Below are 15,179 nucleotides of genomic sequence, written 5' to 3' on the forward strand. Positions count from 1 at the left end.
GACAGCGTGAGTCCATACAAACCTCCCCCACAGTGACTTCTTGTAGGACAGTTGGTCTCAGTAATGAGAAGAGTAACTATTATAAATCAATTATTCTGTTTTGCCCAGCAACAGTGAATACATGTGCTGGAATGTCATACTATACTCAATAAATACGCACAATTATTAAGTGTTAGTTAAATGTGTGACATGGAAAAGTTATCTACATTGGTTTGGTCATTATACATTATATACACATTTTACTACACTGTGCCTGTAAACACGTAATCATTATAATGTGTCCCATTCATGACACAATTGAGATTTAAAAACACTGCCATTATTATAACAGCATCACCTAATAATTCTAAGTATTTTGTTAATAGATTCTGGCACATTTTCTTTAAGGTTCATTTTCTTAAGATCTTTGGTGGGATACTGGTTCTCTATTTTTTATTTTATAGAATTAAAGACTTTTTATAAAATCATAAAATCATAAAATGGCAATCCAGACTGGAAAATTAATGTTTGTAAATATTTATGAATGTGTCATGAAATGGCTATTCATTTAATAGATATGATTGAGTTATACAGTAAGGCTGAGAACTTTGTCCTGAAAATTAGATTTGCGTTTCAAGCATGACTCACAATAATCAAGATAATTGGAACAAATATTTTGAGTTCTAAATTTAGGGCGGTTATGAGAGTTAAATGGGATAATACTTTTATGGCAATTATTACTGTTCCCAGTGAGTGGAAAATATGAGATTTCATTTAATTCTCTAGCTTACTAAGCATTGTGCTCTAATTAAGCTTATAATATCAGAATAAATCATATAAAATTATTAGGATGTAAGACTCTTTGCCTCTGGAGATCATTAATAATTCATGGTTTATTATTGTTAATTTTACTAAGAACTTTATATGAAGTTTCAAGGCAAGATTTAAGCATAGAGTGTCATAAACTGTCACAGGGAAACACATGGAGGCACAGGCATAGACAACCTCAGTGTATCTTGTCCTTATCATTTTCAAGATTTCAAGTTCCTGGTAACCGATCTGGTTTGAGGAGATGTGGCCGCATCCTAGTGTGAGCCAATGATAGAGGCAAGTGAGAGGGTGCTGCGGGAGCCTCTCCCTCCTCAGGGTTGGCATCATCTGTGGGGAGGAGACACATTGGGAAACACTGGGACTGCCTTCCTCGGAACGCATTATGTGACCCTCTCCAGGGGATTAGCCTTTGAAACCACTGACCTTTTTACACAGGTCCTCCCTCCACCATGAAGTGATGAGTAAAACAGTCACATGGCTGTCACAGGACTGGACACTCCAAGGGAACACCTTGGACACATCTTCATGTTACAGGTGAGAAACTGAAACTTGGGTAGGCTGTGGCTGCATCAAGTGTCCGGTGTTGTTCCAACTATGTTGTTAGAAACCTTCCTTTCTCATAACCATCTGAGAAATTCCTTTCTCCATGACACTGGGAATCACTAATGCCCTGAGTATACATTACAGTCAGACTGGAAGCTGATAATATGTAATGCACTGATTCAAGCTAAGCCACTTTCTGTTTGCAGGAGGAATCTAGGCTTTTCTTTCTCGCTCTGCTCCCTCTGATGAAGTATAGGAATAGCATTCTACTGACTTCACAGGCAGTTCACCATGATATTTCATAAATTACCACAATGTAAAATATGCTGCTTAAACATCTGGTCTGGCCACCCATTTGGAGACATGTGACTGAACTAAGTCTATATTTAGCTGTACATACTACATAAAAATACACATATTTAGAATGCTTACTAAATAACACATAAATGCAATAACTAATTTCTAAAATCCATGTTAGTGTTCAATTATACTACAAGAGAAATTTGAAATAGGAAGACATAGCACTATAACAAAATACTCAGGAAAGAATTTCAAATGTAAAACAGAAACTAATGTCTTATCTGATACAAGTTATAAAGAAGGAGCAGTAGTAACATTTAAGAAAGTTTATTTCAAATGGATTTGCTTTGACAGTGTTCTGTGCTCATGGGAAGGGGGCTTATTTTGAAGTATAATGTAATAGTTTACTTGTGATAATAGTGTCCTCAGAGCAAGAAGTCGACCTTGACTTGCAGCTTCATGCAGTGGTGATCGATCTGCCCAGGAGCCTGTCAAAAAAGAATGACAAGATCCTGTAGGTCAACATAAACTCTATTAGGTTCAAGGTAGGTTATTCACATCCAGCATTTAACAAAGTGATCCAGTTACTGATCCCATATTTTAGAAAACTTGATGCTTTGCTGAAGTATCCTGCTAGTGAGTTTGTAAATCCAGAAGGCTGTATTTACTCTAGAATTGATTTATATCAGACTTAGAGTATCTACTGAGAAATTAACCAAATGGATGGGACACATAAAAGGACCAAAGTTTGGATTACACGCTTTTTCATATATAAGTAGAAATGATGTTCCTATTTCATTTTTAGTAGCACTAACAGCCAAACCTATGGCTTAACATTGTGAGCCTGCTGCATTATCTCTCCTAACCCCATGCTTCAGATTCTCCTGGTCCTGATGTGTATGAGTTTCAACTTGTTGCTAAGAAGATCATGTAGGTGAGCCCCAAGTCTGGATCATGGCATAGCCTAGATAGGTCCCAGAAAGGTGTTATCAAAGGGGACACAGAGTCAACTATTTTGGAAATGGTGCTAATATTGTCAAAGGCCCATTGGTAGAGCACACATTCTTTGTATATTAGGTGTGGGTAAACCAGGGCACTTATCTTCCAACCTAGATGTCGTGCTCCTCAATTTCCTCTTCTCAGGTGTCTCTTATACCCCACCCATTAGGAAAAGAGGTCTTAGTGCATGAACTCTCCTCTCCCTCTCTTCAAGAGACACATCAACTGCTCCCCTCCCTCTCTCTCTCTCCTTCCCTCCTTGTGGTCAGTTAAGCAGTTAGAAAGTATGCTGGACTGGTTCACCATGATTCCTGCAGTTAAAACAGCCCCAGTCCTGTCTCTATTGGTTTAATTTACTGGATATTAAAGATAATAATATAGGATTTAAGTGATTAAATAAGGAAGATATCTATGCCAGAAAACATTTATTTAAATAAAATTTAAGAAACGAAACCAAAACTGACTAAAAATATTCATAAAATAGTATAATTATGAATACTAATCTGACTAAAATATTCATAAAATAGTATAATTATGAATACTAATATCTATCTTCCATCTAATTCTTTTCCCTTGTTAAATCCATGGGATAGAATAAACACACACATTTGAAGGCCACTGATTAATTTTACTTCATAAATTGATAGAGTCAGTTGGACATTAGTCAACAATGCACATTTTATGAAATTCCTGTCTCAACTTTATGTATATGAAATTATTAGTGATGTAAGTACAGAAGAATGCTGTATTTTAGAAATGACTTCATTATTTCCACCGTTTAGAGAATTCAAAAGCCCTCTTGATTCTACCTATGTATCAGTATCATAATCTTTCCACAAACTGACCAGGACCTTGTAAATGATACCTAAATAATTTCACTGAATACAGTGTAGATACATGTGACAAGGAAAAACAAGTAAGCACACGAGCCTGAAGCAGAGTGTTGAGGGCAGTGGCCATGCAGCAGAATCTTTACATCTAATAGCATAAAAGTATTTTATTGAAAATGGAAATACTAAGGTAGAGGGGGCAAGAGTGCCTTTTTTCTTTCATGTTTACCTGCAAATCATAGTGGTCATAGTTAATATTAAAGAGTGCACTATGTGAGTAACACTAGTCTAAGCTCTTTACCTGCTGTCTAATCACTTTATCTGTGTGAGCACCCCATATGCATGCAAACGAATGCACACCCAGGCACATACATCTTTCACAAAAAAAGAGAGAAATGGCTGGTGAGGTGCTCATCAAGGTAAGAGTTCTTGTTCAGCTTGAGTTGGATCCCTGGAACCCAAATGGTTGAAGGGGACAACCAACTCCCCCTAACTGTCATCTGGCTTCCATAATGTGGGCTGTGACCAAGACTCCAGGGTGAAATCATCCACATCGGTTTATTCTGTCGCTGAAAATTTAACGCGAAATGAAGTGCCTAGGCACTTCAAATGTAGATCAGTTCTTACTGTGAATATTCAAGCAAGAAAATATGAAAATTACGTTACCTTTCAAAATAGATTGCCACTACATTCAGTTTCATCAACAGAGAGGTAGGGAATCAGTGAGTCTCAAATAAACAATGCTTAGATATATGTTTGAATTCAATCATGATATTTACAATGTCAGCTTTTTAGTTCCTATCTAATGATGTAATAAAGTTCAGCATTTTTATTTATTCTAACAACAGATACTAAATAATGTGATTCTACTTCATTATGACTACACATTTTATAACTGTTTCTACGTAAGAAAACTGAATGATAAGATTGGCAAAGGCCTAGAAAAATGATCTTTGAAGTTTATTTTAGGCCCAGACCTTCCAAGCATTGTGAAGGCCTTTAAGAATCAACAAAGCTAACAAGGTTTACAGCAGAGGGATCCTCCACAGTCCTTCCAGCAAGCTCTCTTCTGCATTCTAACGATGGGTTCATCTTATTGAATGTGCTGATGTTCACAACAAATGGTTCCAGCTTGACCACAATAAGTAACTACATTACACTTTTTCTTCATGAATTCATCAATTAATTAATCTATTAAAGAAATTATCTATAAATATACATATCACCTTATACAAAAACTATTTGTTTTAAATTGTACTTGACTAGCTGCCAATCAACCTCATGTTACTTGCTTCCTCTAATTTCTTAGGAGAATTTCTGTTATTCATCTTGGAACATGAGAATCAAAGAATATTAGATGATATTCTAAGTTCTATTTCAAAATATCTTCACCCATATCTGATTTTTTTCTGTTAGTATCAGAAATTTAGCAACTACAAATATCTATTCAAATATATTTAATGTTAAATATCATACTTATATTTAACATTATGGACATATGTTTCCATATGGACATGCTTTATATTATTTTTTTCAATATCAAACGAGATAAAAAATATCTTAATATATAACCATTTTGTAGTATTTCAAATTTTTACACTTTGTGTATCTAGGATAAAGGGGAAAATCCTTTGAAAAATGTTCAGCCTTACCCATCCAGATAAATTATCAGTATGGGATTTATTTTTTTTTTTTACAAAATGTAACTTTCACCATGCTGATCAAATTCATACTGCTACGGCGTATGGAGCTATGCAGGGGTGACTGTCTATATTTAGAAATAGCACTAGTTCCCAGACATCTGGTTTATTATTACAGGATAAGAGCCTGCTCTTAAATATCACATTGCAAGAGCAAAAAGATTCGTGATTTCATATCTATATCTATATCTGTATCTCTATATATACACAGTTTCATAAAGATCCATACCATACCTAAGTCACCATCTCCCCATGGCACTTCAAGCCAGCCGCTGCCGAGGTAAATTCGACTCATCTTTTTTTAGCAGCATGAGAAAAAAAAATCCCTTGTCTTTTCCTAGCTGTGCTCAGCCATTTTAAGGAGCTGAAAGTTCCTTGTAATATGATGACTTGTTGTTCAGCACATCCGAATTATCTTCAAAATTTTATTTTTCTAGTTGATTACCCTCTTTGAGAAATAGTAACCCTAAATTATTTTTATCCTTACGACCATGGAATGCTGTTGTGAAGCAAAAGCATTTTACGTTTACTTCTGTCCCTGGCTACGGTGACATCATGTTGTTATTTAGATAGTCTTCGCCTGTTCCAATTCTTAGCCCCATCAATATCGTGACAACTGGACTCACTGAAGAGCTGACTTAGCAATGATGTGGAGGACTTGGAAGTTTGGGTACTCTGGCTTTTTTTAAAAATATTCTCCCAAATATCAATTGCACCACATTTACCTCAGACAAGAAATTATAATGAGAAAAAAACAGTGACATTTTTCATGTAACCTTTTCATTTTTATGGGAAATGTTGAGGCATTTTATGGCTCCCTTAGTTATAATCAACTGTCTTCTTTGCAACTGATGCAGATTCACTATGATTCCAAGGCAACTTAAGTTTAGGACCATAACTGACAAGAATCCTTTGTAAAAGCTCTGTAACTTGAGAACTTAAAGACATCCCCAAACATGTAAGCTCCAGGCCCAAGATGTTTTGGTCCCTCTCTCACAAGTTTACAAATAAGTCACCAGGCATGTAATGAGCTATGTTGTATATACAAACAACCAGATTAACAGAAATTCTTGAGGATATGTTTAGTAAAATGGAAATAATGTGCCATCAAAACTAGTGTCTTCAAGAACAGAAACTGACCTTATCTTTCTATTCCTATCACCACTACAAGTTTTTTCTTATAATATTAGCACAGCCATTGCTGGACTCTCCGTGGTTATAGAAGAATATACTGAATTACATGGAGATGCAACTTATTCTAATTAGTTTTTATTGTTCGCTATGAGCCATTCATTATCTTGTAAGACAGCCTCTGCTTATGGGGTTGGACAGAAATAGAAAAACTAAGCAAATATGACAAACAAAATGCATATCGTCGTGTATCTTAAGGAATTGAAGAAAGTTTGCAGTGTCTTCACTGACCGGTTTCTTCTAAGTGCGTCCCAAATCAAGAGAAATGAATTTGAATATTTTTTTCTAAAAGAAGGCTTTAGTTTGAGGCAGATAATCTAATCATATCAATTTGCCCCTATAGATCAATGGTGCTGCCAGGAGAAATTCTTGATTTCAAAATCAAGCCTACATACATAACAACTTATATAACAACATATATATATATATATATATATATATATATACACTTTGGAAGTCAGCACCTGAAAACAACGTTTTCTTAACGTCAAAAAGGAAGGTAATTCCACCTCCTTATGGGATTGAAGTCAGTATGAAGAACTTAGCCTAATGCTATGATTGTTTGAATAAAACTTCCATAAATTGAATATTTTTATGTTTTTTCCTCAAGAACTTTTAGGTGCATATCATTTTTTAAAAGAAATGTTAAAGTGTTTTCCCAGTTTCTGAAATCTTTCACAGAGGAAAAAATATTTGACCATATAAGCAATAAAATTTTCACAGAAAACAGTTAAGATTCAGCTGTTGAGTTTCAAAGAAATTTACATAATTATACTCAACCAACTTCAGATCAGTTTATTTTTAGACCATAACTACAAATCATCATAGATCCTACTGGTTTCTTCCTAGCTGTCTGATCAGCATTGGAATTGAAAGACATTACTGATCATTTCTATGATTCTTGATTATAATATCATGCCAAACCAATGAAATGAAATAGTGAATTTCATTTGAAAACCAAACAGTAATGTTATACTTTGATCTTCTCTTCTTATTAAAAATTTTTCACACAATATATTTTGATCTTAGTCATTCCCCTTCCCACTCTCAAAACTCTTCCCAGATGCTTCCCACCTACCTACCCACCTAATTCCATGTTTTCTCCATTCCCCCTCTATAGACAAAAGGAAAGAAAAAACAAAGAAAAAAGCCGCCAAAAGCAAAAGAAGTCAAAATACAAACAAACTAAAATTATTAGTATGACAGAAAATATCAAAGCCAAAAGTGCATATAGAAACCGTGAGTCTATTTCAGGGCTGGTAAGACAGTGCTATGGCTAAGCGCATTGGTTCTTGCAGAAGACCCGGTTTGGTTCCAACCCATATGATGGTTGACAGGCTTCCATAACTGTAGCTCCAGAATATAAAACCCCCTCTTCTGATCTCCACAGGCACCAGACAAGCACATGTTACACATACATACATGCATGAAAAACTCTCACCCATCATGCATTTAAGATACATGTTAAGAAATTATTTAATGTTATACTTTGACAACAAAATTTTTTGGTGTTAATGAGCTTATAAACAAATAAATACATTATTAAGAGATTAACATCAGGCAAACTAGGAGCTTCCTGTGGTTTCCATTGGTCACTCATCAACATTTTGGTTCCTTTTTTTATTATGTATGAGTAAATGTCAGGAAATGTCTAAGCAAATATAGAGAGAAATGGCTTTCTCATGGTATTTCAATTTTGAATACTGGCTCCTAATTGTTTTCACAGTGAGTGCTTCTTACAAGAAACAAATTAGCTACATATAATGAACAGAAGAAGGAATGACTTATTTTTACGATTATGGAGCTCTGTATCATCAAACCTTTTTCATCTAGCATCATAAATGAGATGAGTAGGTAAGGAATGGTCACAGTACTGGGACAGTCATCATGGGTATATACGGGTAACTCCACAGCTAGAAGTTGGCTTGATTCCTCCAATAAGTCTTAGTACCCACATTGAAGCATTCATCCAGATAACATTCTGACTTCTCAAAACATTTTTAAAGGCAAACTCATCATTTCCTTAAAAAGCAGCTACTTTTTGTTTTCCTTCTCCACTGGTTTAAACAGAATTCCCATCCTAGCAATTGGCCATAGTAACATAGTCTTAAAGTTAAGTCTATGATGTCCAAGAACCTCATATGCATTGACCATTCCTGTGTTCTCATATGCATTGACCATTCCTGTATTTCTTTGATAGGAATCAACTCTTACTGGCTCAGATGTTCTCTTTTCATTGCCTCCCCTCTATGTCAGACTTTGTCTTTCTGTCCCCTAGCTCTTGAGATCTTTACCTGTCCCATGGTTATTTAAATATAACAGGTTGTGTATCCCAATTGTTTTATCCAGTTCAGTCTTCTCTAAATTTTATACTTCATTTCCAGCTGGCTATCCAATTTCTTCCTTTAGATGAGTAAACAGGAATTTCAACTTAATTGAATTCTTAATTTCTAGCTCATAAAACTTCTCTATTGGTAAATGGCAATTCTACTTATCCACTTTTAATAACTCTATTATTATTACTATTATTATTACTATTATTATTATTACTATTATTATTATTATTATTATTATTCAAGACAGGGTTTCTCTGTGTCACCCTGACTATCCTGAAACTTGATCTGTAGACGAAGGTGGCCTCGAACTTACAGAGATCTGCCTGCCTTTGCCTCCTGAGTGCTGGGATTAAGGGCGTGCACCACCACCGCCCAGCCTGTTCATAACTTTTTAAAAATAAACAAATGTTTAAATTGAGATGCAACCATATGATTCACTCTGCCTTGAATCTATTAGGGGTTCTGTTTCAAGGTTTTTAGATAGTGTATCCATCTGTAGTACAGATCATACTGGAACTCGTTAGGTAGCTCTGGATGGCCTCAAACTCATGGCTATCAACCTGTCTCAGCTCCAGTAAGTTGAGATTACAGAAGTAAACTACCATGCCAGGACTCCGTTTGTTTCATTTAGTTACACTGTCATTGCTTCATGTCACAAAATACAGTTCTATAGCATTTTACACATCTACTATTTGGTATAATGACTTACAATAATCATATATATTACTATTTACCTTATTATGTATGAATTAATTATCAATATACTTATTGTTACATTTAATTATTTAATGTGTGTCTGTATTTGTACATGTATGTGTGTCACAAGCAGATGAAAGCCAGCACATGAGGGTGGCTGTCAGAGATCTTGTGGGAGGCATTTCTCTTTCTACTATGCTGATTTTTAAGACAAACTCAGGTTGGCAAGCTTGACTAGGGGCATGCACCTTGTACCCTCTGAACCAATTTTCTGTGTACAAACATTACCCATGTTGGTTACCCCAATTGTTTATCTCCAGACCAGTCCTTTCCTCTCAATTTGAGAATTCATGTCCAGCTAACTATTCAATTTTTCCACTTAGATATTTAAATAGATAATCCAACACAACAGAACTCTTAATTTGGAGTCCTTAAAAATCTCCCTTATTGGTAAATCACAATTCAATCTATCTATAATTTTGCTAGCCCTCAAATGGCTTCTAGATTTAGGAAATCAGCAGATTCACTTACCTTTGTGAATATCACTACATTTATGCTCAGAAAATTTCTAAAATTTTAATCCTTACCATCAATGACCTTCATCAGGACTGGACCTATTTACACTCATTAACAGTGTTGGAAAATCCTGAAGCTTAATCAAGTAGAAGTTTGCTAAGTCTTGTTTTCCTCTCAAAATATAGTGAATTTCCCATTTACCATGATTTCAATATATTCAAAGTAGGTCAAAGGTTATTTATCATAATTAGATTCTGAATGTAATTTTGTAGCTTAATTTCAACCGCCCGTGGAGCCTCTATCAGCACTAAGATGCCAGAGACTCATTTAGGTGAATTCAGGCACTTTTTTTGGTCATCTCTCACACATCTATCATTGTCACTTCTTGAGGTCTACCACTGGGATAATTTCCTCTCCATTTAACGAAAGTCTGGAAGATCATCATTTCTACAAAAAGCACTGCGTTCACTGCAGACGTAAAAGCTTAGAAGGACGCGTGAAACTGCTTGGTGATGCTGTCCAACAGCTGTCACTATTCCCAGCACGTAATAAACACACAAGAGAAAAATAATTTGTAGGTCACTGAATTAGGCTTTCATATTTTAAAGTGACAGCTCATTCTTTTGCCTTTCTGCCTGTTTTCTTCACAGTCAAACCATGCTCATGCTGTTCAGCTATTTTATTGTTAAGCATATTGATAATCTTAATTTTTTTTTTTTTTTTTTTTTGGTTTTTCGAGACAGCGTTTCTCTGTGGCTTTGGAGCCTGTCCTGGAACTAGCTCTTGTAGACCATGCTGGTCTCGAACTCAAGGAGATGTGTTTGTAGTGAAGAGAAACAATTCAATTGCATGTTTCAATCTTTTAAAAGTATAATGTCTGGCTTAAATATGCTTTGTTTGAAAATGAATAATTCATAAATAACAATCTTCAAACTCTATTATATAGTAAACATAATTGTTAAGATGGGATGATAGTTTGTTTCCAATTCCACATTTCCAGCATTTAAATCTTTTATGAACTATATTGGTGTTCTGTTATTTGCTAAGGTATTTTCTGCTTTTAATATAAAGTTCCCTCCCAAAAGTGCTCTTTGAACTACTGTGTTCAATCTCCTTCATACTTAACACAATTTTCTATCATTAAAATTCACAAACTATAAGGACATTTCAACAAAGGCCTTGCACTCATTTTCTTACTTAAATCACCCTTCTAGCTTAGGGTCTAAAATACATGATTTAAAATTCATATTGTTTCTAAACAGCCTTTTCCTGCATAATAGCCTGTTTCCATTCCCATGCCAACGTAGAGTTCACTGCTAAAATGAAAAGAGGATTAACATAGCATCTAAAAGTTGACCATTGTCTTTAATATCCAATCACAGGGGAGACTTGGCAGATGCATTTTCAAACACACTAAAGGAGGAAACTGCTGGGCAGTCCTCTGCCACACCATACGTTCCCGCCTCAGAATCTACATTCTGGAAAGCACCCACAGTTTAAAGTTAGTATTTGCCAAACTAGGTCAATGTAGTTTACTGCAAATGGCTGCTATACTAACCTTGACTGGTCAGAATACCCCAGCTAGCTTTTCGCTTAGAAGAACATTCCTCTACATTTGCTAGTTTTCTTTTCGGGAGGATTTGCTTAATGGCGCTCCCTTCCACAGCAATGTCTGCAGACATACTTTAGTTGGTGTGTTTGTAATAAGCAGGTGTCATGAATAAAAGTGCTCTTCCCCAGAAGAAATATTAGCATCTGGCTCTCTACCTACTTTTTCCTCCCCTTCTGACTTTCACAAAGGTTCCTGTGTACTGCCTGGAGAAAAGCTTCAGCACTGAGCTCTATTCAGAAATACTTGGAAAGGGGCTGGTAGATGCAGTGTGGGGGAAGGGCCAGAAAGCCTGCAGCATTTTCTATTTTTAAAGCGGAGACTCTCCGCAGCAAGAAATATTTAACTGTTTGTGTGATGCAAATCGTGAAGTATTACTCAAAATCACTTGCTGTTGTTTTAATGTCGAAGCCTATTTCAATGATATGCATGTCAACCAAATGTAAAACTGCCCACTGATAAAGGCTGGACAGAACTTCATAGTCAGAAGGCTCAGGCTCAAAGATTCCTTAGGTCTTACCCCAGAGAAATAAGCATTATATGTGCATACAGATCAGTTGGTATCTAACTTGTGTTTTAATTTTGTGAGGATCTAAGTTTAGAATTGAAAAAAAATCACAGACTTCTTATTCCCATAGGCACAGCTCACTACTGTGATTTTTTTCAGAGATCATTTCTAAACCAAAAGACGTCAATAGGCTATTGAAGTACAGCTGAGATTTTTCACTCTAAAAGGTAAAGGAAGGAGAAGTTATAAAGATGAGAGAAAAAAAAAAACTAAACATGTGCCCGTTGTTTATTTGTTTGTGGCTGGCATGTAGGGTTGAACAGGGTTAACAGTCCACAGGGGAGGAAGAAGAACAAGGAAACTGTGATGGGACTCGATGGATTAACTGAGCTGCTCATCATATTACAGGATATTTACATACTGAGATCTGTCCAGATGAAAAAAAATGGTGACAGAGCCAATTATCTGCCTTCATTTCTTTAGTACCATCTTTACGGCTCTAGCTGCTATTGGACCAGAGAGGAAGTAAAATAATTGGAGCTCTGTCCTTCGTAATAAGTCAGGGAGGAGGGAAACGAATCATTTAATAAAATGATTTTCCATGCTTTACCTGTTGACATCTGCTGCCACGTTACAGTGCTGCTACTTACATCAATAAATCACTAATGGATACCCTGAAACATGCCTTTCTTATCTCAAGCTCTGACCTGGAAAAGTCACCTAACTATCATTACCCCTTCCTCACTTTCTAAAATATTGGCTGTGTGGATGTCATCATGCTCTTCTGTCTCTAAGACAGAATGCCACACACAAAAGTTAGTACATGAGTTTTAGGCACCATAAATTGCCAGTGAAAGACCTAGATATTCCCAGTAAAACTTAAGCTCAGAGACAGCTCAGCTAGGGCAATTGGTATAGGTGGCTCGTTCCCCAGAAGAAATAAAGACTAGAATGGCCTATTCCGTCTTTGGTATTGACTTGAGCCAATGATACTTAACCACTGGCTCCTTGTGGCATAGTTTATACTCACTAAGAGAGTATGAATTCTTACAATAAAAGTAAATAGTATGTTTTGTTTAAAAAATTAAAGAAACTTCAGTTTTAAGCTCAAGATTTTTCAGCTTCATGCTTTCGTTAATGTAAAAAAAATACAGGAAGCTTCAAGTACTGGAACAATTTTGTCCTTAAAACAGTCATAGATATGATGTATTATATTAAACTGTCTGTGTCTGACTCTCCACCTAAGTTGTGTAGTATGACCACAAGGCCTGAGTCACTATGTTATTTCCCTGGCCCATCTTTTAAATGGCATGCCATCTTAAAGAGTAACTCAAATAAAAAACTTAAGGACACCTCAGGAGTTTTTCTAAGCCTTGGGTGATGCAATCAAATTTCCAGTACAACGAAAGGGTAAAATAACCAATGTAATTTGTAGTGCTTTCTAAAGATTAATTTGTTCTCGCTCCTCTTAGAAGTCTCGCTTTGCAGCCATTGGAGACCACCACAGAGAAAGACAATGGGACAGAATGGAGAGATCGACAGATCAAGGGAAGTATGGCCCAAGTGAGTGCAACTACATCACAACTCCTGCATCTGTGGCTCCAAAAACATCATGAAAGAGAGGGAGGAAATACTGTAAGAACTAGAATTCCAGGAAGTCTTCTGTGAATCCATCTCTTCTATAAATGGCTGCATAAGTAGGACCACAACAATGGCAATATCAATGGGCATGAAAATGTGGAAAGGCGATAAGGGGGTCTCACTCCTAGATGAGGAACTACAGGTAACTAATGACTTCTGGGAAAAGGAGAATTAGCTTGTACCAGAAATGGGAATCCTTTTTGGTATTTGATGCAGAGGACCATCTTTGAAAGTCCATACACACTACCAACAAAATCAGGCTCAAGCAGGATATATAATATATGTGCATATACATGCATAACATACACATGTGTGTGACAATAATAGTCAAAGAAAAGTTTAATAACTTCAGGGAGGTTATGGGATGGGTTTGAGTGAGAGTAATTGGGAGAGCTGGAGGAAGGAAAAAGGGTAGATGTAATTATATTTTATCTATCATCTACCTATCTATCTATCATCTATCTATCTATCTATCTATCTATCTATCTATCTATCTATCTATCTATCTATCCATTCATCTGTCTGTCTACAAAAAAGATAATGGTTAATGATAGCTATATACTTAACTGAGTTATGTTTTTGGCTTGCAGATAAACTGAGGCAGACTTTTACCATTTTAATATTGTAAATTACTCAGAAGAAAGAGATTTTTAAAAGTGATTTCATGGATTAAGGGATATGATATAGGTCATTCAATAAAAAAAACTACAAACTATTGAATAGAACATGCTCATTTTATACATGTTCTGCTTAGCTATATTATTTCATTAAAATAAAACACAGTAAATTAAATATTTGAAGAGGATACCTTTAGATGTTGGTTATCTATGTACTGTTAACTCTACTTATATAGAAGAATCTAATATCTTTTCTAGCGTAAATGCAAAAAATCAAGTTGTATATATTATAAGGTATCATTAGGTCATGATGAATAGGTAGATAAACTAATCTCAGATAAAACACTGGGGAAACTAAGAAAAGTTATTTTCCATAGAAGATTATGGACTCTAATTTATTAAATCTTAGAGGAAAAATAACTAAAATATACTATGAACCAGAGATGACCCAGTAATTTCTACTCATAAAGGCTGAAATACAGTGTTGGGCTATGAAAGGATCTGATTTTATTTCCATTTTCATTAGTGCCAATGTGTCTAAACACAAAGGCATCTTTGGTGTGGTGACTAGTCCCCAGTGAGATAGTGAAACTCGAAATGATTCAGGAAAAGGCACCGGAAGTCATGGAAGACATGGAAGTTCTTATGGAGGAGAAAGATTCTTCCTTCTAGACACTGCAAGCCAGAAAGCTAAAACCTGAGAAGAATTATGACAGAAATTTATATAAGGATGTAAGATACGATTAGGCAAGGATGAAGTTTAAAAAAAAAATAGAAAGAGGGCCCACCTGCTGACCACTTACAAATCCTACTTCAAGGCACAAATTTAACCTTTTTTCTTAAGTTGGCATAACCAGTCACATAGATTATTGCTTCTCAGAGG

At 35.6% G+C, this 15,179-nt stretch overlaps 1 protein-coding gene across 6 annotated transcripts in view; it reads right to left on the reverse strand.

Moving 5' to 3' along the window:
* Nucleotides 1–15,179, reverse strand: part of Asb5 (ankyrin repeat and SOCS box containing 5) — a 59,496-nt gene that overhangs the window by 5,771 nt on the left and 38,546 nt on the right. For 4 of the 6 annotated variants that reach the window (XM_042054819.1, XM_042054818.1, XM_038324610.1 and 1 more), the window contains one exon: nucleotides 2,062–2,141. In XM_042054819.1, the coding sequence (XP_041910753.1) occupies nucleotides 2,062–2,141 (80 nt within the window). Of the gene's footprint in view, nucleotides 1–2,061; nucleotides 2,142–5,416; nucleotides 5,493–11,479; nucleotides 11,604–15,179 lie in introns of those variants that run through there. The other 2 variants (XM_038324611.1, XM_038324612.1) reach the window with 2 other exon arrangements.

This window comes from Arvicola amphibius, chromosome 4 (genome assembly GCF_903992535.2).
Source record: "Arvicola amphibius chromosome 4, mArvAmp1.2, whole genome shotgun sequence".
NCBI lineage: Eukaryota > Metazoa > Chordata > Mammalia > Rodentia > Cricetidae > Arvicola > Arvicola amphibius.